This window comes from Camelus dromedarius, chromosome X (genome assembly GCF_036321535.1).
Source record: "Camelus dromedarius isolate mCamDro1 chromosome X, mCamDro1.pat, whole genome shotgun sequence".
In the NCBI taxonomy this organism is placed as follows: Eukaryota; Metazoa; Chordata; class Mammalia; order Artiodactyla; family Camelidae; genus Camelus; species Camelus dromedarius.
The window spans coordinates 103,486,697-103,511,595 of NC_087472.1; the positions used below are offsets into that span (position 1 = coordinate 103,486,697).

Consider the following 24,899-nt stretch of genomic DNA (forward strand, 5'->3'; position numbering starts at 1 on the left):
GGGAAGTGGGGAAGGAATAAATTGGGAGTTCGGGATTAGCAGATACAAACTACTATATATAAAATAGATAAACAGGTTTCTTCTGTGTAGCACAGGAAAGTATATTCAATAACTTGTAGTAACCTATAATAAAAAAGAATATGAGAAGGAATATATATATATACATATATACACACACACACGTACAACTCAATCACTTGCTGTACACCAGAAATTAACACAACATTGTGAATTGATTATATTTCACTTTTTTTTTAAAAGGCCCCCAAAGACTCTGATTCACTCTGGCTCCAGGCCAGGGTTGTTTTCACTTGGAACTAGACTTAGCCTGATTAGATAAAGAAGGAAGATGTGGCTTCATGGTTCTCCCACTATTCCCATTTGCCCTGAGTTGTGGTCAGGAATGAGGAGTTATTAGATACTCCCCAGCTGCCCTTCCAGCACTGCTTTTCCTGCACTGTCACTGCTTCTCATTCTGTGTCTGTCCCATCGTGCTGATCTTCCTGGTCAACCCGTAGTCTGGGCAGTTTTCTCTAGGCTGAACAATCCTCTGAGGCAGGAGAGGAGGAGGGCAAGGAGAAGTTAATGTAGATTACATCTTTTCTCTCCCCAGGTTTCCCTGCTCCATTTTAGCATTTGACTCATCTTAGACCAGTACATTTTAAGCTACAGGGATCCCTGTCTTTTTCACTCAGAGTGTGGATTACCTTTTGTGACCATTACTCTGAAGTCTTCCATGGTGGGTAGCAAGTGCAGGGAGCTTGATTTCTGCTAGATTGAAGAGTCTTTAAGCCAGAACCTTTGATTTCTTAGAGGAAGCCCAAACCCCAACAATACTTTCCAAATGGCCTTAACTTTTTCAGAGTTCTTAGAGATTGGGATCAACTCCAGGCTACTCTGGACATTTAAGCCTGGACAGTAATAGTCACCCCGGAACAGCCTCTGTTTCAGGTGTTAAGGCTCCCTGTGCTGCTTTGGCCCACAGTTGGTACCCTGGTTGCCAGGGCTCCAGGATCAGGAGCACATGGGTTTGATATGAAGGCTTGATCTCACTTTTAAACTCATGTTTATATTAGTGTCCTATTGAGAAAGTCTTAAGCCTCCTATATTAGCAAATTTACATGTAGTCTGTCAAGGTAGACAGTCAGTTTCTCATTAGTGTCATCAAAACCATACTTGAGAGTAACAGTACTCGTTAACTGGTATCATCCATGGTGAATTCATGAAATTAATACAGATTAACATTTGATTAAAATAAAGATTGAAAGACAAATAAAACAGAACACCCTATTAAAGCTAGAGACAACTTTTTTGCTTGTATCAAAATTCACAACAAAATAAGCCATTAATTCTCAAAAACTGATAACATCTCACTGTTTTATCTTTCAGTTGGCCCAAGAAGTATAAACAGTGAAGTCTAGTAAGAACAATTGCATGCAATTAAGTCCTGTTAAAGCTCTTTCTGGTAATATTTTCAGGTGACATTTCACAATAATAAATGTCCCTGAAGCAAAAGCATGATCTTAGATTCATTCTCAGAGTCTCACTGACAGACATCTCAAGCTTTATATTTCTAATCAGTCAGTCTATGCGTACATACTCATAGTGTAGGAGTTACCAATATCTTCAATAAATCCTCAGGCCTTCATCTGGGCTTTCAATCATTTATTGTTGGTATCAGTGGAACTCAATACGTATCTTGGCAATAATATTTATGGAATAGCAGAGCTGTTTGTAAAAGTAAATTATTAAGTAAACCCAAAATGGCCTAACTCTGAACTAGGAACTCTGAGAAGGTGCACCTGAGTAAGAGACATGGTCTGAGCCCCGAAGGATCATGAGTTTTAGTTGAGGCAACTCTACTTGAAGCAGTAAGTGGGCTTCTGTTACCTTTGTATAGGAGTCTGTTCATCAGACTCCAACAAAGCGTTGACTTCAGTCTGCACAGGGACTCATGATCTTAAACAGGTTTTTCCTTCACTTTGCTTTGGCCTGATTTTCATCATTTGACATCGTATACAAGGTCACCATAGATGAGGACTTTTCAAGATAGTGACTGTTGGGACTTCCAGCCACAATAGCACTCTACTGAATATCCAGGAGAACGATCAGCTTTCACCAAAGAAGGCTAATTAAGGGAAGAAAAAAGATGCATTTAAGAAAAAAGAAAAAGACACAAAACATCTGGCTTCAGTTAGAGGAGAAGGGGCCACTCAGAGGTTAATTTTGTGAAAAAGTCTTTAAAGGAAGCTTGGACCAGACTTCAGATTTCTGACATGGGAAGCCAAACTCCTGAACAACTCAACACCCAGCAGTTGAATCATTTTTCATTTCAGACCAAATACAAGTGTCCTTTTATCCTACCATCTGAATTATAAATGAAAGCCATTGTTTGATTTGAGTAATATCAAAAGGAGCAAAACTTTTATTTTTAACACTTTATTATTATTCTAAACTGCGTAAACTGTAGGACACATTTGTCACTCACAAAAGATGCATCTTCTGAATTAGGAAACATACGTTCTGAGGAGTTGGCCTTTCCTTTCCCCTCCTGTTGTGACCCCCACCCCTTTCTCCTCTGCCTCCTGACCCTAAAACCCAAGTGTGTACACCCCTCCAAAACAACAGGCACCTTAAAATACTTTTTTGTGATAGCTTCTTTCAGATTAAATTATAAATGATGTAGTGCCCACGATCAGAACTATTTTTCTAAGATACCTGTCTTTAATATGTCATTGGAGTCACACTAAAATTTCACCCCTTTAAAGCCCTTAGGGGTGTAAATGTTTTTTTGATAACTGCATTTTTTTAAGTTGAAGTTTTAGTCACTTAAACGTGACATTGAAAGAAAAAAACATGTCAAGTAGAAATGTTCCCTTTTCCTGTGAGCTATTGGGCTATTGGGCTATTAGATATTATTATGCACAATTTAACTTATACGAAACCTTGGGTCACCTGCATGTATATGAATTACTGTCCTGAACTATAAAGTATGATGATGTCTTTAGAGCCTGCTTGCTCCTACCATAAGTGGTCTTAGACTAATTTTTAAGCTTCAAAAAAAAAGCCTGTTTTTCATAGTTCTTTTGCTTTTAATTTCCGTCATTGATGTTAAGCTGACCATTTTCTTGTACAGTAGTGCTTTTCTGTCTTCTTGCTTTGAATCTCATAGATCTAAGAACCCAAAGCCTAACTGTTAACATTGTGTACAATGTGACAGTAAGTGGGGACTCAGGGTCTGTGCTAAGGGTAAGTCATTGGTCTTTAGTAAATGGGATTTATGACATCCACTTCTTAAAAAATTTTATTTTATTGAGTTATAGTCAGTTTACAGTATTGTGTCAATTTCCAGTGTGGAGCACAATTTTTCAATTATACATGAACATACATATATTCATTGTCACATTCTTTTTCACTGTGACTTACCGCAAGATCTTGTATATATTTCCCTGTGCTATACAGTATAATCTTGTTTATCTATTCTATATATACCTGTCAGTATCTACAAATTTCAAACTCCCAGTCTGTCCCTTCCCACCCCACTCCCCACTGGTAACCACAAGTTTGTATTCTATGTCTATGAGTCTGTTTCTGTTTTGTATTTATGTTCATTTGTCTTTTTCTTTTTCTTTTCTTTTCTTTTTTTAGATTCCACATATGAGTGATCTCATATGGTATTTTTCTTTCTCTTTCTGGCTTACTTCACTTAGAATGACATTCTCCAGGGACATCCATGTTGCTGCAAATGGTATTATGTTGTCCTTTTTATGGCTGAATAGTATTCCATTTTAACATTTGAATTAGCAGAAGCTTTTTTAGCATACTCTTTGATTTTTAGCTGAGTTCACATTAGCATATTTTGATAGCACCTTGGGTTATGGATACATAAAGTAGTGTATAAATAAATACAGGTCTGGGAATGGTTGAACAGATATTTTTTAAACATGAAGAAATGATTAAAGCATCCACTGGGTGGATGTACTAAATGCACAGCCCTGGGATTGTAGAAGTAAATTAAGACTTACAGAAACCATTTGACCCTAAATTCCCTTTTAATTTTTTTAAGTTAGAGGCAGAAGGAGAAATAAGTATCAGTTCTGTAAAATACACATATTTCTAACTGCATGGAAGATTAAGGAATTCATCCTTCATTTTAATTGAATCCCGTGATAAATCTTCTGGTACTAGTAACATTATAATGATTTCTAATTAGAGAGCTTTGTATTAGTAGAAGCATATATGTGTATGTATATATATATATATATAGTAGGATATGGTATAATATATTATATTATCACATATTTAGAAAAAGGCTATATTATTAGAATATAGATGAAGTTTTTTTTTTTAATGTTTGGAGGTTTTCTTTTAAAGTGCCTAATCATTATGACTTTAGTTATTGTTTTATTCTCAGTCAGATAAACCTAAGAGACATCTCAAGAGAAATACATGATGTTCAGTTCTGTTAGTAAGAAACCATCCAAAATCTAGTGGCTTAAAACAATTATTTGTTATTTCTCACAAATGTGATTGGGGGGCATTACTTTTCTCTGGCATTACTGGGTCTGAGGACATCAGCATTAGTGGGGACTTGAAGTTCCATTGTCAGAGTGCTCTCTGGAAGGATTCCCACACCAATTTTAAATCTTCCAGATGACATATAGGAGACCATATCTTTCCCTGCATCCACACTAGCTAGCACTGAATTTAATAATCTTTTTTTTCAGTTTCAGGGGGAAAAAAACCCTGATCTTTTAAACAAAAACTTTTAGAAACTTTAACACAGTAGGACTCTTTTGGAGAGAAATTTGCCTAAGCAGATGTCCCTTGGATATTTTTATAAGGTTCCATTTAGTGTAACATTTCTAGGGCAGAGTTTATATTAACAGTAATAAATGTCAAAGGTAATAAAACCTTACTTTTGGATTTGCACAAATAATCTTCCCTTTTAAATTCTGTTTTTAAATTCTCCTTTATTTGAGTTATTATTTTGGTGGTCTGGACATATTCTTGAGTTCTGATTGCTACTAAACATCTTAAAGAATAAGCATTTCCATATCAAGTGTTGCACAGAAAATATTTCTGGAATTTATGTTTACAATTGGGAACATCATTCATTTAAACAGCATGTCAACTTCAAATCATTTCTAATTGGACATTCAAAAATAAACATGTTTATATGGAACCACAGAAGACCCAGAATTGCCAAAGCAATACTGAAGAAAAAGAACAAAGCTAGAGGCATAGCCCTGCCAGACTTCAGACAGTACTACAGAGCTACAGTAATCAAAACAGTATGATACTGGCTCAGAAACAGACATGTGGATCAATGTGTCAGAATAGAGAGCCCAGAAATAAACCCACACGCCTACAGTCAATTAATCTTCAACAAAGGAGGCAAAAATATACAATGGAGAATATACACTTCTCTTCAGAAGTAGTGTTGGGAAAGCCAGACAGCTGAATGTAAATCAGTGAAGCTAGAACACTCCTTCACACCATACAGAAAAATAAACTCAAAATGGCTAAAAGACTTAGATAGAAGACATGACACCATAAAACTCATAGAAGAGAACATAGGCAAAACATTCTCTGATATAAATTGTAGCAATGTTTTTTTAGGTTGGTCTCCCAAGGCAAAAGAAATAAAAGCAAAAATAAACAAATGGGACCTAATCAAACTTAGAAGCTTTTGTACAGCGAAGGAAACCATGAACAAAACAAAAAGATAACCTACAGAATGGGAGAAAATATTTGCAAATGATGGAACTGACAAGGGCTTAATTTCTAAAATAAACAGCTCATACAGCTCAATATCAGAAAACACAGATAACTCAATAAAAAAGTGAGCAGAAGACCTAAAAAGACACTTCTCCAAAGAAGACATCCAGATAGCCAACAGGCACATGAAAAGGTGCTCACCATCACTAATTATTAGAGAAATGCAAATCAAAATCACAATAAAGTATCACCTCACACCAGTCAGCAAGGCCATCATTCAAAAGCCTACAAATAATAAATGCTGGAGAGGCTGTGGAGGAAAGGGAGCCCTCCTACACTGTTGGTGGGACTGTAAACTGGTGCAGCCACTATGGGGAGCAATATGTAGGTTCCTTAAAAAACTAAAAATGGAGTTGCCATATGAGCCAGCAATCCCCCTCCCAGGCATATATCCAGAGAAAACTAATTAGAAAAGATACATGCACCCCAATGTTTGCAACAGCATTATATACAATAGCCAAGACATGGAAGCAATCTAAATGTCCATCAACAGATGAATGAATAAAGGAGATATGGTATATATACACAATGGAGTATTGCTCAGCCATAAAAAATCATGAAATAATGTTATTTGCAGCAACATGGATGGACCTAGAGATTATCATACTAAATAAGTCAGACAAATATCATATGATACCATTTATTTGTGGAATGTAAAGAAATGATACAAATGAATTTATCTACAAAACAGATGGACTCACAGACATAGAAAGGGAGGAGAGGGATAAGTTAGGAGGAAGAAAAAAGCATGTTTATTGTTTGATGCTTTGTTCCTTGACTTTAGGATCTTGAGAGAAGCCACTTCATCCTAATTGCTGGGGAGCCATTAAGAGAGCCAGTTGTCCAATACGGTGAGCCCGAAGTGATTTGATTTTCTTGGTTGGTTTTTTTTCTTTGAAAGCTGTGTACATATATAGTGTCATTGGGAAAAATAGCTGGATTTTTGTCCTATCTCTCCATCAAACAAATTTGAGGATTTTGTTACATTTCTTTATTGTCAGAGGAAAAAATATATATGGTGTTAATTTCTGCATTCATTCTTTTACAGAAACATTTCTTAAGTACTTATCACATGTGGGACATTGAGCTTGGAACTGTGAGGAAAACAAAAACAGGTTTTTTATTTTGTTTTGTTTTGTTTTTTTTTGCATTGTGTCATAGGGAATTTCAACCTAGAAAAAGATTTTTGTGGTCTACTGGGGACTTGAATCTCGTTTTTACCTTTACCAAAAATAACAGTGATTTCAATACTGTCCATGTAGTCTGTTGCATTTTTAGTGAAAAGTCGGAACCTCTTAGGAATATTTCTTTGGAAGTTCCTAAAATATTTGAGTCACTCTTAGTTTATTTTATAAAACCAAACAAACAGAGGTAATTGTGGTATAGTAGAAATAGGGCTGTACTTGGAGGCAGAAAACCCTGGAATAAGTACTCGTAACAGTCACTTCAATTCTTTATCTTGACATCTTCAAAATATTGTTTGATTAAATGAGGAATGTCTAAAAGCACCTAGTACCGAATCTATTATTTAGATAAATGCTATAGAACATGGTGTATGTCCACTTATCTAATTATTATATTTAACATGCATTAAAATCCCATTATGCTACCTTGACTTGCATAAAGGTATACACAGTGATTTCAGGGGGAAAAAAACCCAGCTGATCACAAATCTAAAGAACACTGATTATTTTGTAAATATTCTTCTTTCTTGTTCTATTAATAAGGCATTCATTTATGCCCCACCTAGCCTATCCCCTTTGACCTATATTTTGAAGGCTTCTGATTTCCACTCCAAAGGTTCATGGTTCTTATTTTATTTTGATTGAACAGCCCTGAAATAGTTTGTTTTTCTGGAAGAAGCCTGCAGACAAATTGAGTAGGGTTGTCATCTTTATTAACAGCAGCTAGAATTTAGGTGGGAAAAGGATGTGTGGAATTGAAATCTTTTAAGTTAAGCAATCTCCTCTGTGCCAATAATGAAAAACAGGAGTCCATCTGAAATAGGCGGCAGACCACAGGGATAGGACTGCCTTGCACCACCCTCTGTTCATCTCTCCCAGAGGCTCGGGACTCAGGGACACTGGACATGCCTGCACACACAAACTCGGATCAACAAGACAAGCTAGAGATGGCCCTTGAAACCTCAGTTCATGAGAAGCAAAGCATCTTGTTTGTTTTACTTACTTTGTTTTGTTAACTTATTAAAACCCAGACGTGGAAGTTTTTCTTTTACCTGTGCATGTTTAAAGACAACCACAACCATCTCTCGACTCTTTGGGAACCAGGACTAGTTGATGAGGAAAGTGAAATCCAGATATTTCACTTATTTACATAACAGATACTTGGGTGGCATCTACTGTATAGTGGGATTGGTCCAAGTGCTTTCCGAACATTAATTCATTTAAGCTTCAAAATAATCTAACGAGGTAGGTACTCTCATCCCCATTTTACAGATGAGGAAGCGGAGGTACAGAGGTTCATTGGTCACGTGGCTGGATTCACACTCAGGCTGTGTGGTTTCCAACCACCCTGTCCTTCTGCCTCTCACTGTGCCCAGTTGCCCCTTACTCTGCCCTGTGGCTTCCCTGATGGGAATGAATTGTTTGTAGTGGAGCTGGGATTTGAACTCTAGTCTCCTAAACCCTTGTCTTGTGCTCTTTCTACTATAGAGAGTTTCTACATGATAAGAGATTAAACTCACACTATTTGTATTACAGGAGACGGAGGGAGTTTAAAGGTTTAGTTAGAGAAGAGATGAAATGTAGTTTAAAAGAGGATTTATGGGATTATCAATAATTATCAAATAATTTTCTTGTTCATAACCCCTATACCCCCTCAAAAAAAAGTTGGGAGAGGTGGTCCACAAGGCCAAGCTATAGCAAAATGTTGATGTGCAGGTGATCGGTCCTGCTCCCATTTTCTGAGTTCCATTTCCCTTTCCTCCTTGTGTCCTTTAAAAAATTGGCTTCTCCTGGGTGCCCTCTTGGATTTATTATTTGTTTTGCATATGCAGACTCTCATTCTTTCCTACCTGATAGACTCCAAATCTCCATCTGCAGACAAAATTTCTCTCGTGAGCCCCAAATCCCTATTTCCAACAGTGTACCAGGTACCTCTGCCAGGAAGCTGTTTCACTGTCTCCGGCACCTTTGTGTCAGAATATCCGGAACTGAGTTCCTTGCTCCACCCACAGTCTCCCTTGTCTTGTGTCTCAGTTACCCTTCAACAATTCCAGCATCAACTCAGCCTCTCAGGTCAGACATCTTCTCCACCCTGATGCCGAAGTTTTCTTTTAAAAACTGCAGATCAAATCACATTACTCTCTACTTAACCCTTTACCGGCAGAATTATGTCCAACCTTCTTCCCGTAGGTGGCATCCAGAACCTGGCATCCAGAACCTGACATTCCTACATGTCAGATCCCCCCTTATTTTCCCCCTCCCATCCCTCCTTCCAGCACTCTGCCCCCATCCTCAGTTCCTCCATGTATGCCTGTTTGGACATCACTTCATTTGTGACTCCTGTCCTGAGCTCTTCCTTCTCCCCTTTCTGTGCTGAACCTATGGATTTTATATACTTTTATCATTCTGTATATCACCCTGTTTTATCATAGTTTGTTTTCATATCTCTGTCTGTGGTAGATTTGAGGTCCTTGAGGGGAGAGAGTCTGTCATTCATTTGTCTTTCATCTTTATGTCTCAGGCTCCTAGCACCATGTTCATCGTCTGACAGGCACTCAATAAATACTTGACAGATAAGTAATTGAATGAATGAATGAATTTAGATACCTGCTGCCAGTTTGCCTTTTCTGTTGCCGTTCTATTCCCTGCAACCTCTCCAAAGGCCTCAACATCATCAGAGCATGTTAGCCTGTGTCTTCCTTCTCAAGTCTTTAAAGTAAGCACCACACTGGTGCTGATATGCTAACAGTAGTTAAGAAGTTTGAATGTGTTAGTCCCTCAAAGTATTACAGTTATATTTTCATCTGGGTCTCTTGGAGAAAGCTCCTTAGAAGAGTCACTTCCATTTAAAAGGTTCTTGATGGAACCTCTGAAGACTGGGGGAGGAAAGATAGTCAATGGACAAAGCTGTCACCTGCTTTCAAGACACTGCCAAGGCCATGTAAGAGCTGGCCTTGTTTATCCAACAGATGGTGGGAGTGATGCATTCTGGGATGATACCCTTCTGCTCCTACAGTATGTGAAGAGGGAAGAGACAGGCATTTTGCCTCCTGGTCCATTAGCGGAGGACCTCTTCTACCCTTTTAGCAAAACCCAAGTTCAGACGTAGGAATTAGACAAACTATGACCCGTAGACCAAATCTGCCCACTGCATGTTTCCGTAAATAGTTTTGCCGGCGCACAGCCATCCCTCTTCACTTTTGTATTGTCTATGTCTGCTTTTTGCTTCAGCGGAAGAGTCAGATAGTTGAGACAGACACTGTTTGACCCACAAAATCTAAAATATGTACTCTGGCCCTTTATAGAAAATTAGTGTGCTGACCCCTAGAGAATCCAAAATGTCATGTTTTCTTCAGTTGAAATTTTTGTAATCTCCTGTTTATTGTCAATGGGGTGCTACTAATTTTCAAAAATGACGTACTTCCCTCGTGTCAGGACACAGCCCCGTATACTGCAAAAATACCAAAACTATGATGAGATTCGCCATTTTTTTTTTATCAGATCGGTTCAGTTCTTGACATCAGCCAATGCTATGCAACTGACAACTACAGTTCTCATCACCAGAAAAAAAATTCTGTAACTAGGTATGGTGAGAGATGTTAACCAGATCTACTGTGGGGATCATTTCCCAATATATACAAATATCGGATCATTTTGTGGTACACCTGCAACTAATATAATGTATGTCAGTTATACCTCAATTTCAAACAAAGAAGATAAAAAGAACTAACAACTACAAACATGGTTGTAATGGAACCAAACCCAAGAATGTTTTGAATAAAGAGATTCCATTGCTGATGACAGCCTGCAATGGGTGAGTGAGATGTAACTGCATTTGTTTATCTGAAGTTTGGTCTTTATAATCATACTCAATCCTCGTCAAGAAACTTGTATTACAGTCCTCGGGGAGCAGATGCTGCAAAAATAACCTTTTACTGTCCAGAGATGCCTGAGTTTGTTTCGGATTAAGAAATACAGAAATACATTGTTTCTAGTGGTAGAAGAAAATATTCTCATCACCCAGAACTTTCTGAATGTCTCTTTCTGCTCTAGGTCCATTTGTGATGAACACAGATGAAGAGATTTCTCAGGCCATTCTTGATTTCAGAAATGCAAAAAATGGCTTTGAAAGAGCCAAAACCTGGAAATCAAAGATTGGAAACTAGGGACGAGCCCAAGGGCAGAGTCTGGCCGCCTTCTAGGATTTTGCCGTTGGTGGCATCCACCCGTTCAGTGCATCCAGTTTCCAGAGCTGACTTCACCAGTGCTTCTAAAGAATTCCACACTGAAATGATAACGTGGTTTTGATAGCAATGTCTGTGAGATAGTCTGACACATGCAAATAAACCTCACTGTTGCTTCTTTAAAAATCAGTGTTTTTCATTTTGACCTAAGTTACTAAGCTTCTGTTAAGAAAATCATTTTGTGTATGTTTGCCTTTCACGTGCATGTGGATATTTTGTTATCTGTGTGCCTATGTGTTTTTAAAGCATGCTTCTTTGCTTTCTGTGTGTCACTGATAGTGGATGCGTGAGCATCCGTGCTCCCTTCCTGAGCAATGCCATTTCGATGCCTATGAGCTGGGGTTTCACGTTACAGGTTATCTGCATTAAAATAACAGCAGTTCTGAGTGTTTCAGTCAGTTTTTAAAACTGCCCTGCTATTGGTAGGGACGCGACAGGATTACGGCCAAGACTTGCCTGCGTTTCTGCCAAAATCTGTGTCAGATTTAAGACACATGCTACTGCAAGCTTCCATGAGGGTTGTGAAAAAAGTTTGAATCCAGAATTGGGTCCCAGCCTCCTGTAGCTGCAAACGTTGGTGGCCGCACCACCTCTTTACAAAACAACTTGAACCTGGGGCATAGGATGGAGAGATTGTTGTAAAATTTGCTGGACATGAAATGGATTTTGAGTGCTTTTTCATTTCAAGTGGAAGACATGTCCACCTCCTGATTATTTTTGGAGCATGAGAACACTGAACATTTTTTTCATCTCTCACCACCCCCATAAGATTGTGCAAAAACATACCTTGACTAATTGAAGTGGTTTCATTGGATTTTGATCACAACTGATGATTTGTTTTTCCATGTGAAGTCTTGGGGTTTCGAGCTTTCCTTCTGGAGAATGCCTTTGGAAACAGTTTGCTCTAGCTGCCTGATGTCAACAGCTTGGTAATCAGTGGATATTAAAATATTCAAAATGTACAGACGGTGGGCAGTAGTGAATATTTTCATGATGTCTTCTCTACAGTTGGTGCAGGGCGCCAGTTTCGAACATGGACCAGTGAAGGTAGGTGAGCTCAGTTTTTAACGTGATGCTGATTTCTTAGTTGGCTTATACAGAGGGTGTTCTTTCTTTGCCCCCACTATTTTTTAGATAATAGAAAAATGCAGAACATCCCTAGTAGTGGACAGGCTATAATCTGCACCCGTTAATGCATGTTCTCTTTCTTATGCTAAGATTCTTGCCATGAGTCTTTGAAAATGCTGGAGAAGGGGGCTTTTGGAGATGTAAGAGGACAGGAATCTCTTCAGATTGTGAGGTTTCCCCTCAGTTGCATATGTGTACATAGCACAGTGGTTTTCTAATGAAGCCCTGATTTGTTTTTATGTCACAGATAACTTTGTGGGTTGTTTCTTTTAATGTCATCTGTGAGCAGCAAATGTTAGCTTAGTTAGTTTAGTTCATTAATTTCTTGTGTAAATTGAAAACTACTGTGCTTTTTACAGACATCTTCCATCTGGTTTTCCAAATTACCCATTGCCACCATCTGGAAAACTTTTCTTGGAAGCCCTTTTGGTTCTTTGCTTTTTGAAACGTGTGTAAAATTCAACCATAATCGAATCTTTGATTCTGTGAGCAAGCATCAGATAGAGCCCAGTGAACTGAGAGTAATGCAAAAAAAAAAAATCAGCTGGAATGTTACTGACTGAGCAATATTTCACCCAGTTTCATGTATTTCACAGATTATATTGGATTTTTTTCATCTTTTATTTTGAAAATTATTCAGATGTAGTTGTTTGACTGAAATTGTGCTAAATCATTATTGATCTGGAAATTTCTGGCCGTGAATAGACAAATGCGGACTTGAGTTTTTGTAGCTGTTGGTAGGACGTGCATTTTCAACAAGGCGGATATCGCCCCCATCAGGGGAAAATTGATCCTTGAGGGTGAAAAAGTCTTGTTACGTAAAAAGCGTAGATGTACATACAGTACATAAACAGATAAGCAGTATTTCTGCGAAGGTTGAACTCTGTGGTAGGGCTAGAGAGTCACCTTGTCCAGCATTCTACACCTTTGTAACTTTCCAAGTTCCGAATGTACACAGGAGAGACCACAGTCACTTGGTTTTACTTCATTGCCACAAGTCTGGATGTTAGATCTCAATACCAGACTGCAGGTAAAAGGGAATCCAATTCTGAGCCTAGATTAAAAAAATCAGACTTGTTTGGAGCAAGAAAGTCTTCTCAGGTTGTTCAGCCTTTTTTTTTTTTTTTCTTTTGAAGTATAGTTGATTTACAATGTTGCATTAGTTTCTGGTGTTCAGCAAAGTGATTCAGTTACACATACTCTTTTTCAGATTCTTTCCCATTATAGGTTACTACAAGATACTGAATATAGTTCCCTGTGCTCTACAGTAGGACCTGGTTGTTTATCTGTTTTATATATTGTTTAGCTTTTTTTAAGTCCACGGAACTCAGGAATCCTTAGATGTATTGGGTTCATGGAGGTTTTATCCCCCCTCAGTTTTATTACGTGGAGTTTTAAAATGTTTCCATTTTACTTGGATTTTTAAGTGTCAGTTTATTTGATGGTACAAGAGGAGACTGGATTGTTGGAAAGGAGTAAGATTCTTCCGCTTGTTCAGCCCTTTTAAAGAGCACAGACGCCAAGAATTCTTTAAGGGTCCTGGGCACAGTGTAGTTCTAAATGTTTCACATTTACTGCGAAGCCAGAAACTTGCTTAATGGGGCACTGGAGGGAAGCAGTTGAATTTGCATGTGACAGACAGCCTGTCTTTGCACGTAGTAGATGCAGGGCTTTATGCTTAGCGACACTGTCAGCAATCTTTTTCGTATCTATCTGAATTTCCTTTAAAAAGTGAAGCTCCGTATCCTGACCTTACATCCACCCAACCCCCAGCTAAGTGAAATCTCTGATGTGAAGGAAAGGAGTACCTACAGGTAAATAGAAGTTCGGGCATAGGCGTGACCGGGTGGTGACGGGTAAGAAGGTGTATCGTATTGATTATTCTACTTTTTCTTCCCCCCCTCAACCTTCTTTTAAGAGAAAATTCAAGAAGCAGTATGTTTTTAATGTTAATGTTCCTCTTGTTGAAATTACAGTTTAGTCTGGGAGCATATTCAAGATGGTAATGGTTTGGACGCTGGGATATGAGTGTATTTTGTGCTTTTTGGAGCTAAAAATGTTTCATTTAGTATAAGATGTTTTTAGGGTCCTCCCCAGTGGTGGGTCCATGGCCGTGTGCTTCTCTTCACCCACCCCTCTTCTTACCACCTCTTTTCTTGAAAGGACGACAATATCAGCTCTAGCCCTAGGTAGCCCTTTCCCCGCAGTCCTCGCTTTCTAGCCTGGAGCGCTCTCCTGGTTTTCTACCTTCGACTAGCGTTGCCTCTAGTATGGTTTCTGAGAACAGTTCTTTTTCCTGCAGTAACCCATGCAGGCGGTTACTAATACCCCAGACAGTTGCGCTCAGTGCCTTTTGAGTGAAAGGCATCCTGATTTCATTAGTCTTGCCATTTGTACTCAGAGCTGTTCAGGGCAGTAGTGCATGGAATTTGTGAACTGAGATAAATCTGTTTGAAAATCTCAAAACTGCTGTGTATACTGTTTAGCTGCTAAGTTTTTCAGTCTAAGCAGAACATGTTTTCTTCTAGAAATAAGGTTAATCCAGTGCCTATTCTTGGTGCACTAGTATAGTCAGATTAACCATCTAGAGATGGGATTTATTTCTGTGTCTATTTTCTCCAGCTTTTTTAGCAGTTGGGGTAATCATATACAGTTGCACAGGATGTGCACTGCACAACTTTAGGAAGCTCTATCCACATAGACTCAACTCCATGCAACAGCCCTTAGTACAATAATATAGACACTCTGGGCATTTGGTAAATGAATACCTGCAATGTCACTGCCTTGTTTACATTGACCTCCTGGCCAGCACTGCTTCTGCCTTATTTGATAAGCATTTCTCGTCATCAGGAATCTTGGCACCCCCTTTAAGTCACGAGGGGAAGCCATCTGCCATAAATCTTTTCAAAGTCACTGATACAGACATATCAGTAGAATGACAAACGACTAATTACTGGTCACGATAAGTTTGCCCAACTCTTTTCTGAAAAAATTTGCTTCCTTCTCCCCCACACTAACTTTTAGCTCCCTCTTAACGTCACCGGTGGAAGAATATTGGTGGGTGTTGGAGTCATTCAAACTCTGCCTAAGACTGGAAAAAGTCTGAGTCCACAAGCATGTGGGATACCTCCAGCTTTCATGAGAAGCCACATGGCTCACAAGACTTCATAGCCTTTGTGTCCCTGGCCTTCTTCTGAAATTGTCTCTAAAGGGAATTGAATGACAAGAACTGAGGTGCACCTTCCATATTTAACTCCAGGAAGCAGACCCACCCCCACTGCCCTCCCTAAGGTCATGCACAGCAAAGTGCATTGACTTTGTTGCTAGTCAGATGGCCCAGCGAGCTCTTGTCCACTTTCCTGTCAGGCATTGCCCTTGACATGAAAGACATTCGAAATATTTCCCACTAATTTCTTCTTCATGTATGACCTTACAGTTAAATCTGTTGAATTACATGCTTCTAGACACAGATCTCTTCTTTCCTAGTCATTTAGTTAGCTGATTGAAGCTTTTCTATCCCTTTAGCATATTATTGTTTTGCAGGATACAGTAGAAGCCCCTGAATCTTATATCCTGAATGTGGTGCTTCCTGTATGATTTATTTTTTAATTTAAAAACCCTGATTTGGACTTGTGGATTAACCTTTTCTATAGACCCCTAAGAGCACTAGACAAAAATCACATTGACACTGCATGTTGAGCGAGTTTCATTAAGGAACCCCTTGGGGACAGACTTATAAAGACAATTTATGGAATGAAAATATAGTATTTGGACACATGGATGCTTGCATGTAGAATGTAAGGTAGTAAGACCCGGAACTCCCAGGCACATTTGTCATTACCACAGTGGCCTAGAGGTATGAGAGAAAGAGGGACACAAATGACAACAATTGTCTCTGAGCGCATTTCTAATCTCAGCTCTTTCCTACCACCTGAGATCAGCAGAGAGGGCTGGAAACTGTATATAATCGGGAATGTGATTGGGATAAGGTGAGACACTGCTTCTTAGGTTGCTTTTATGCTGGTAAGTCCTCTTTTCTCTCTCTCACCACTAATTCGTAGTCTCTACCAAGATACTAGGACATTCTGAAGCCATGAAGCCTCCTTGCATCATGAAAGTCTTGACCGGTTGGGATGTCCTCTTCCTAAAGGATCTCCCTTGCCTCTCTCTAGAACCTTCCAGTATCCAACAATTCATTTGTTGATTGAGCACCTACTGTGTTGAATGCAGTAGGAAATAAGGCAGTGGCTTCCTAACTCGCATGGAACTTGTATTCCAAGTGTGGCAGATGGAGGCAGGCAATACGCAAATCTAGAACATGTCAGGGTGGTAAGTGACATGAAGAAAATCGAGAAGAGGAAGGAGACAGAGAGGGGCGGGTGAGGGGAGAGCTCTGATTCTGTTTTGTTTGTGCAGACCCCTGGAGGAAGTGAGGGAGGCAGAGGCAGCCTTTGTGCAGTGGCCATGGTAAGGGTATTAACCAGGGGCCAGTGTGGCTGGGGTAGGGAAAGTGGAGGCCAGAGCTGCAGGTTTTGAGGTTGGAGAAGTAACCAGAGCAGATCATGTAGAGGGTGGCTGTGTTCCAGTCAGACCTGATGGATACTGACATTTGAATTGTATGTCATTTTCATGCATGAAATAGTCTTCTTTTCCTTTGTTTTAATCACTTAAAATTATAAGAAGGAATTCTTAGTTCATAGGCTCTATGAAAAAAGGCTGCAGGCTGGATTTGGTCCACGAGTCGTAGTTTGCCAGCCTTGATCTCTACCATTACACCCTTTTATCCTCTTTGTGGTATGTATTAGTACCTGACATTGCTTATTTGCTTGTGTAGAAGTCTATTGCTTTGTCCCCCTCCACTGGAATGAAAGCTTTTTGAGAACAGGAAGTTTTCATTGTCTTATTTATTTCAGTGTCACAATCACCTAGTGGAAAGGTGGATAAATAAATAGAGTGGATACTAAAAAAAGTTTTTATTACTGACTGATGGACTAGGTTTCTAGGATTTGAGATACCCAGGTTATGAACTACTACATCAAATGGTCTCCAGTACCCACTCTCATCATGGCTTGTCTGGTTTCATTTTTTAAAATTCTAACAGGTTTTAAAAAAAGTAAGGCAGTATATTCACCCTGTGCTATTTTCCTGTGAGGATTAGAGAGAATTTGGGTGGAGGTATCAGGGAATCCACCAGTATTTTTCCAGCCATAAGCTATCCTGTAGGGTTTTCACTTCAAGGACCCAGCTATAGGTGGAAGTCACCTTAGTCCATTATCCCAGCTTGGTGGTCACAGAGAGATGGCAAAACAACATCTAGCCACACAGCAGATCTGGATAAAACACAGTCTTGCCCTGACAGTTAAATACTCTGGACCGGAAGTGATGCACACATCACTTCTGATCACAGCTCCTTGACCCCCTGCTCCATCCAACCACCAGGGGCCAGGAAGTGCAGTTCTTCCAAGTGCTCAGAAGATGGAAAGCTAGAAATATTTTGTGAATCATATTAATGACTAATTTACACAACTTTGGTTGCTTCTAAGTGTTTCTGAACGTACCATCGAGAGGGGAAGTGACTGGTGGGACACTGGGGTAGAATCACTGAAGGAAGACAGTCAAGGTTATTTCAGCTGCTCGGAAGGCTCCTTTTTCCAGGGAAAAGGAGAGCTGTACTTTCAGCGCAGTGAGCATTTGTGGAATGTCCACCATGCGCCAGGCACATGAGTGGAAATGAGTTTTTTATAAAATAAAGATGTCTTAGTTATTTGCATGTCTTATCAGCAGCCAAGGAGCTCCACTTGGCCTAGGAAGAGGATAATTTTAATGCCTGAAACTTTAAGTAATAATGTACATGTTTTATGAGTCTCTTTTGTCACTCATTGTCATCTAAATATTTATAACAGTCGTATCTTTGAGAAAAGTTTATCTTTCCTGAAATCTTGATTTGCCTAAAATTATTTCTGGAGAAAGAAAATGACATGGGTCGAAAAATGCTATGGCAACAATTGTGTTGTTACGTACTGTTCCACTCTGGAGAGAGTTAGGAAGAGTGTGATGTTGATTGAAGGAATACCCTGAGTTCACCCTAAGTAGTAGAACCCCTCAAAGAACAGGGTGAGATGAAAAAGTAAAAGCCTCTGCAGTGGTGCGCTTGGTTCACGACTCTGCCATCATAGCAAGACCGGGGATCATCGGCATCTTAGACAAGGGGAGGAAGAGGAGGAGGAGAGCAGTGGATGTTGACACGGGACCACTGCGTCTTTAGGAAGAAAGGTGAAGAGGGGCAACGTGGGCAGACTGCCAGTGGCACGGCAGGGCTGCTTTATGAAAAGGAGCATGAGGTTTGACATAAAGCTCCTCTGTCCACCCAGCGGATTATGTTACACTTAGGCTGAGACAGGGCTCTAGCAGTTAACTATTGCCACAGTAATGGAGTGGGACAATCCAGTCCAAATTTCAGTGGCTCAAAATATCAATAATCTATTTTTACTTATTTTACTGTGGGTCGGCTGGGAGTCAGGGAATCAAGGCTCAAGCCATAGATGGGCCTGCCCTACATGACCCCTCATCCTCCTCGAATCAGTGGGCTAGCAGAGAAGGGTGCTTGTGGTGATGGTGGAAACGTAGAACTGTGCAGTTAGAAATACATTTCAGTCCTCTGCTTGCACCTTGTCTTGTAACGTCCTGTTGGTCAAAGTGGGTCACGTGGCGCAACATCAATGGGCTGAGAAACATACTTCTCTCTGGGGCGCTGGGGGAGGGGTATGGAGGCAGTGAAATTGTTTTTAACAATAGCCTAATTACCATAAAGGCTTTGGGTTGTTTCCTTAGACGTTGGGCCCTTGATCTTTGAGATCAGTGATAAACAGACTGTGACAGACCTTAGGAATATATATTCTTGGGGTGATTCAGAGCCTCCTTTTAGAGTTTTGCCACTCAAGCTCAGCCGACAGTCATCTGTCCCCACATTTCCAAAGCACAGATGGAGCAGATGGGAGCAGAGGCATTTGAGTAGAGCATGGGTTTAAAGCATGTAAAGGGGGCCATAGACATTTCCCCACATGCTAGATAGTTTGGCTGCGGAGAAACCTACCAACAATATCCATCACATTGGAGGATGTGGCAGCCCCAGGCATCGTAGTCCTCTGGTATCCCCTTAAAATACCCAGACAGCTATGCACACACACTCCCAGACGTGCGCACACACGCACTTTCACAGCAGTCATCAGCAGCAAACGTGCGTTGTGTCCCCTGCCCTCGGTCGGCACGGCCCAGAGTGTTAGGTACCATCTGCTCTGGGGAGGGCCGGACCCTACTGATGGAACACAAAGGTTTAAGAAGTGGGTGGTTTTTCCTTCAGCTATAAAGACATAAGGAAAGCCTGGCAGAAACTTTAAAACTGGCCTTTCAGCTGAAAATACCGCCAAGAAATGTTAAAAAAAAAAAAAAAAGAGAGAATGTTTGTCCTTGATCTCTCCTGGAAACGTTTTTCTCTTTTGAATTTTAATTTCCTGATTTGAGTTGCCCTGTCTTGAGCTTTTCAAACTCACTTCTCTGGTTGCTAAGGGAAATCAGGGGCCATAAAACACCTCTAAACCCCAGCACAGGACCAGATGCCCCACCCTGCACAGAGGAAGAAAAGGAAATGAAGAGTATTGGGTGCCTCCTCTCTGTCTGCCCCTTTCCCACGTGTGACTTTGGGTAATCTCCACATCAGCTCTCTGAGGCCAGTATTATTAGCATTGCCTTCTTAAGTGAGGAAATGTAATTAGGAAACTTAAGGAAATTAAATAATTGATCCTCAGTCAAATAGCTAAAAAAAAAAAGCAGTACTTAGATTCAAAGCCCGCTTACTTTTTTTTAAAAGGTATCATATGATAAAGTTAACACTTTTCCCTTTTGATGTGCAGTTCTCTGAATTGAACACACAGATTTGTGTGACCACCACCGTAATCAGGATACAGAAAAAATTCATTTATGCCAGCCTTTTATAGTCACCCCCTCTTCCCAACCTCTGGCAACCTCTTCTCTGTTCTCCGTCACTATGGTTTGGGTTTCTTGAGCATGCTACTGATGGACTCATGTAGTCAGGAGCCTTTTGAGACTGGCTTCTTTCACTCCCAATGCCTTTATGTCATTCAATATGTGATGCTTCTTATGGCTGAGTGATGTTCCCTGGGACGGAACCAGCCATTCACATATTGAATGACATAAAGGTTGTTTCCAGGTTTTTAGCTATTAGGGAGAGAGCTAGTATGAAACTGATGTAAGTTTTTGTGTGAATGTTAAGTCCTCGTTTATCAAGGGTACATTGAGTAGGGGCGGGAGTGCTGGGTCATTTGGTGAGTGTCTGTTGAACTTTCTAAGAAGCTGCCAACCTTTTCCAGAGTGGTCTACCACTCAGAGCCAGTTTTGAACAATTCTAATCCATGCTCTCCCCTCTCCAGTGAGCTGTCTGTCCAGACCACAGAGTGGTTTCCAGTATCAGGCAAAGCATTTTTCCAAGAGGTATAATTTCACCTGAGAGCTACAGGAGGCAAAGTCACAAACCTTCAGTTTGGCCTCAGGGGTCTAACATGGCCCAGGTGGATTCCTTGACAGGCAGGAGCGTGAGAAACGGGAACAGAGCTGGGGGAACCATATCTGTGGACAGTGGGAAATGGGATGGTACAACTTGGACCCCAAACCAGGGAAAATTTGGCTAAGCCTTAGACATCAAGCTCCAGATGAAATGCAAAATGCTTTTCCCAGGAAACAGAAGTTGCAAAGAGGTGGAGGGAGCGTGGAACTACTGGTGTTGCAACCTGAAACACCTCCCTAAACCCACTGCAAAGCAAAATTGCTGACTGCGGTTCCCCTGAACCCCATGGAGCAGTAATAAGAGGACTGTGCCCACGTGCAGCACTTGTAAACCCTAAGCAAATCTATGGAAAGTTGTGTGAAATGTGTTCCCTCCACAGCACCCTCCGAAGCTTCTGGGTCTTCCAAATATACAAATTCTGTTCACCCCACCCCTGATCACTTAACTTCCTGAAGACATGTTGCCAGCACAGTTCGGCGAAATGGCATCAACAGTTTTGAAAAGGCTTGGAAACATCATCTTAGACCCCCAGTTCTCGAGCAGTCCAAGGGGGAATTTTGCAAAGCTGGTCTCCTTTTTCCTATCTGAAGTAGGAGGATTCTTAAGAGCGTGGGACTGGAATGGCCCAAGAAAAGCTGTTTGCAACTCTTTGAGGAAAAGTAGTCAGGGACCCCAGTCAGAAATTCCTCACTGAAGGTCCAACAGCTCAGAGCCTGGATGGAACCCAGCCATGTCCTCCCAAGCCACGTTCCTTCTCTGTGGCATCATGTTAATGTTTTTATGTATATTTTCCTTCAAATATTTTATAGATTGCCATGTGAAAGGATTATAACTGAACTCTTCCCTGTTGAATTCCACTCAGTCCAAGTTGTACCGGTTATTTTTAATTCTGTTCTTGAGAAGCAGGTTGTTTTGGCTCCTTGAGATTTTGAGCAGCAATTTTTATTCTGTCACCTAGGATGGTCTTACATAAGGCAGCTGACCTCCTCAAGCTGTTTAGCCTGGAAAACAGTATTGTTGGTCTCCAGTCTTGAAAGAGTCATCCAGATTGGGAAGAGGGCCACAGTCAATCACTAAGGTGACTTAAGAAAGAGCTGCGAAAATCCAGTTCAGTAAGATACTCATCCACATGTTTAGAATCCAAGGTATAACTTAAAGAATAAGACTGTTTCTCAGCATACGTCTACCATTTAGTCCCTCCTCAGTGGACTTGGACGGAGCTCAGGCACTCACCCCAGTCTTTGAACTTAAACCAACATGCACCATCCCCAAGATTAGCGTTTCTCATTAAAATCGCTTGGGAAGATTTTTTAAAGAATCTTTTTGTTTTGAAGTAATTTTAAAGTTACAGAAAAGTTGCAAAGATAGTATAAAGAATCCCTGGATCTCTCTCACCCAGCTTTCCTGAAGGCTAGCAAACTTACTTGGGAAGTTTGTAAAAAATCCTGATGGCCAAGGTGTATCCCAGACCCATCAAATGAGAATCTCTGAGGATGGGATCCAAGCGTCAGTGTTTCTTTGAGGCTTCTTCCTGGGTAGTTTTCAAGGTGAAGCCAAGGTTGAGAACCTCTGCTACAAGCCCGTATTTCTCAAAATGTGGCCAGCCAACCAGCAGTGTCCTCATCATCTGGGCACTTGTTGGAAATGCACCATCCTAGGTCTCATCCCAAAGTTACTGCATCAGAATCTGCATCCCGACAAGATCGTCAGGTGATGAGTGTGCACAGTAAGTTTTGAGAAGCATTACTCTATATAAAAGATGAAACGGACCACACAAACCTGGGCCCAATGACTTTTTGTCAAATACATGTGTGTATTTATTGCTCATAAATTCTTTCATCCGATATGTATTAAGAGCTTATTACATAAAAAGATGAACCTGACACTATCCTACCCTCAAGGAGACTGCGTTTAGTAAGGGAGATGCAGTGTGTTCATAAGTAATACAGCCTAAGTTTAGGGGCATCCTAGAAAGCTTGATGGAAGAAGTGGCATTTGGTTGGGACCTTGAGAGGGAACATTCAGAAGATCCTTGAAAAATAAGTGACACAGTTTGAATAAATGAATAATCTCAGGGTTTAATTTTCTATAGTGTTTGATGAATTGATTTATTCATACATTTAATAAATATTTAGCTCTTACGCCCTTACTATTGCTATGTGAATAAGACATGCAATTACTGCTCCAGTGGCCCTTACGACCCAGTGGAGACGACAAGCATTAAGCAAGTAATGACACAAATAATTCATTAGTGTCAGTGCCGGTCAGCACTGGGGATGAGAAGGACGGTGGGCCAGGAACCCATGTGACTGAGGGACCAGACCCAGGTGGGGGTGGGGGGGAGTGGTGGGAGAGGTTTCCTTAAGAAGGTAACACCTGGCTGAGAGCAGTTTAGCTGGACAGAGAGTGGAGGGCATTCCCAGCAGAGGGAACAGCATGGACTAAGGCCAGAGCAAGAGGAAATGAACAAAAGAGCAAACCAATGAAATGGGTGTCCAGTGATATTCCATTGTTCAACTCTCCAGTGTTTTCCATTGCCTCCCAGATTGGATACGATTAGCCTGCCCTTTAAGCTTCCAATTCTTTCTTTTTCTGTTTTAAACAATTATATTGATATACAAGTTACATCCTATAAAACTTACCCCTTCACCTGTTTTAAGTAATTCAATGATGTTTAGTAAACTTACTGAGTTGTGCAGCCATCATCCATAAAGATCCCTTGTGCCCTTTTACAGTTAACCCTCATTCCCACTCCCAGCCCAAGGCAGCCAATAATCTATTTTTGGCCTCTTGGGTAATCCCTAGGAGTGGAATTGGTTGGTCATATGGTGAGTTTATGTTAAACTTCTTAAAGAATTGTTGAACTCTTTCCAAAGTGACAGCACCATTTTAGAATCTCATCAGCAACCTAGGAGGGTCCCCATCACTCGGCATCCTCAACGATATTTGGTATATTGTCTTCTGGACTGTAGCCATCCTAGTGGAGGTGAAGTGGTACCCCAGAATATTATTTGCCAGTCCCCCCACTCTCACACCTGCTCTGTGTCCCACCAAGGTCAGCCTCCTGCTGTCTTTTTTCAGTGGAGCACCTTGATATCCCCACATCATGCCTTCATTCACTCTTTGAATGTGTTACTTGACTAGATATTTTTTGGAGGGTGAGGGCATGGAAATTGAGAGCTCAAATTATTAGGAGTAGAGAAGGCCTTTGACTTCCCCTGCAATGTGGACACTTCAAATTCCTCCTACAAACCCAGCCACCATACCTTTCCAGATATCTTGCTCTCTGTCTTAGTCACACTTGACCTAGATTACTGCCTGAGCCTGAGCCTGAGCTCTGGAGAAGCTCACGCTTCCTCAGCGGAGAACGTCATGAGAACTTCGAAATTAACAAAAAGAGAAGTAGTTACTACCCTTCATACTGTCCTGCAGAAAGCAGTATCCATTTAAATAATGGTAAAATCTCGTTACAGAGACCTTAAGCCTCACAATTTAGAAACTGGCTTGTGGTAGCCAAGACATCGCAGAAAGATTTGTTGTTTTGGGGGGGAAATTGCCAACAGTCTTGGATTAATTACCACAGACACATAAAAACATGCTGCTGTAACAAAAGGCAGAGATCTGGTAGCCCTGCTCCACTTCCTTCCTCTTGCTGACTACTTTCTAATTATCTTAGTTTTGATTAGCGCTCCCGTTAGAAAATAGGAAGACATAAGCAGCTTACTCAGCAAGCGTTTTGTAATTAAAACCATTGAAATCAATGGTTGAAATATGTATTGGGAGCTGTATTTACACTTTTTGATTTTAATGTTTGTCTTGCTCAAGCAGATGAGATAAAATTAATTATATAAAAAATTGACCGGTGCAGAAAGCCTCATGGAAATAAATGGCCATTCTAGACCTTTTGGAAACATGTGCCCCCACCACCCCCATGAATTAGTTGTCAGGTTTCTGCTTAAGCTGAATTGTTAGTACTTCCAC

At 40.5% G+C, this 24,899-nt stretch overlaps 2 protein-coding genes across 4 annotated transcripts in view; both read left to right on the top strand.

Moving 5' to 3' along the window:
- PIR (pirin) overlaps positions 1-11,335 on the top strand; it is a 92,239-nt gene extending 80,904 nt beyond the window's left edge. For all 3 annotated transcript variants that reach the window (XM_031445862.2, XM_010993413.3, XM_031445863.2), the window contains 2 exons: positions 6,566-6,632; positions 11,019-11,335. In XM_031445862.2, coding sequence (XP_031301722.1) covers positions 6,566-6,632; positions 11,019-11,131 — 180 coding nt within the window. In that variant the 3' untranslated portion in view covers positions 11,132-11,335. The remainder of the gene's footprint in view (positions 1-6,565; positions 6,633-11,018) is intronic.
- A 106-nt stretch (positions 11,336-11,441) lies between these two features.
- VEGFD (vascular endothelial growth factor D) overlaps positions 11,442-24,899 on the top strand; it is a 34,486-nt gene continuing 21,028 nt past the window's right edge. The window contains exon 1 of the mRNA XM_010993412.3: positions 11,442-12,256. Coding sequence (XP_010991714.2) covers positions 12,167-12,256 — 90 coding nt within the window. The 5' untranslated portion in view covers positions 11,442-12,166. The remainder of the gene's footprint in view (positions 12,257-24,899) is intronic.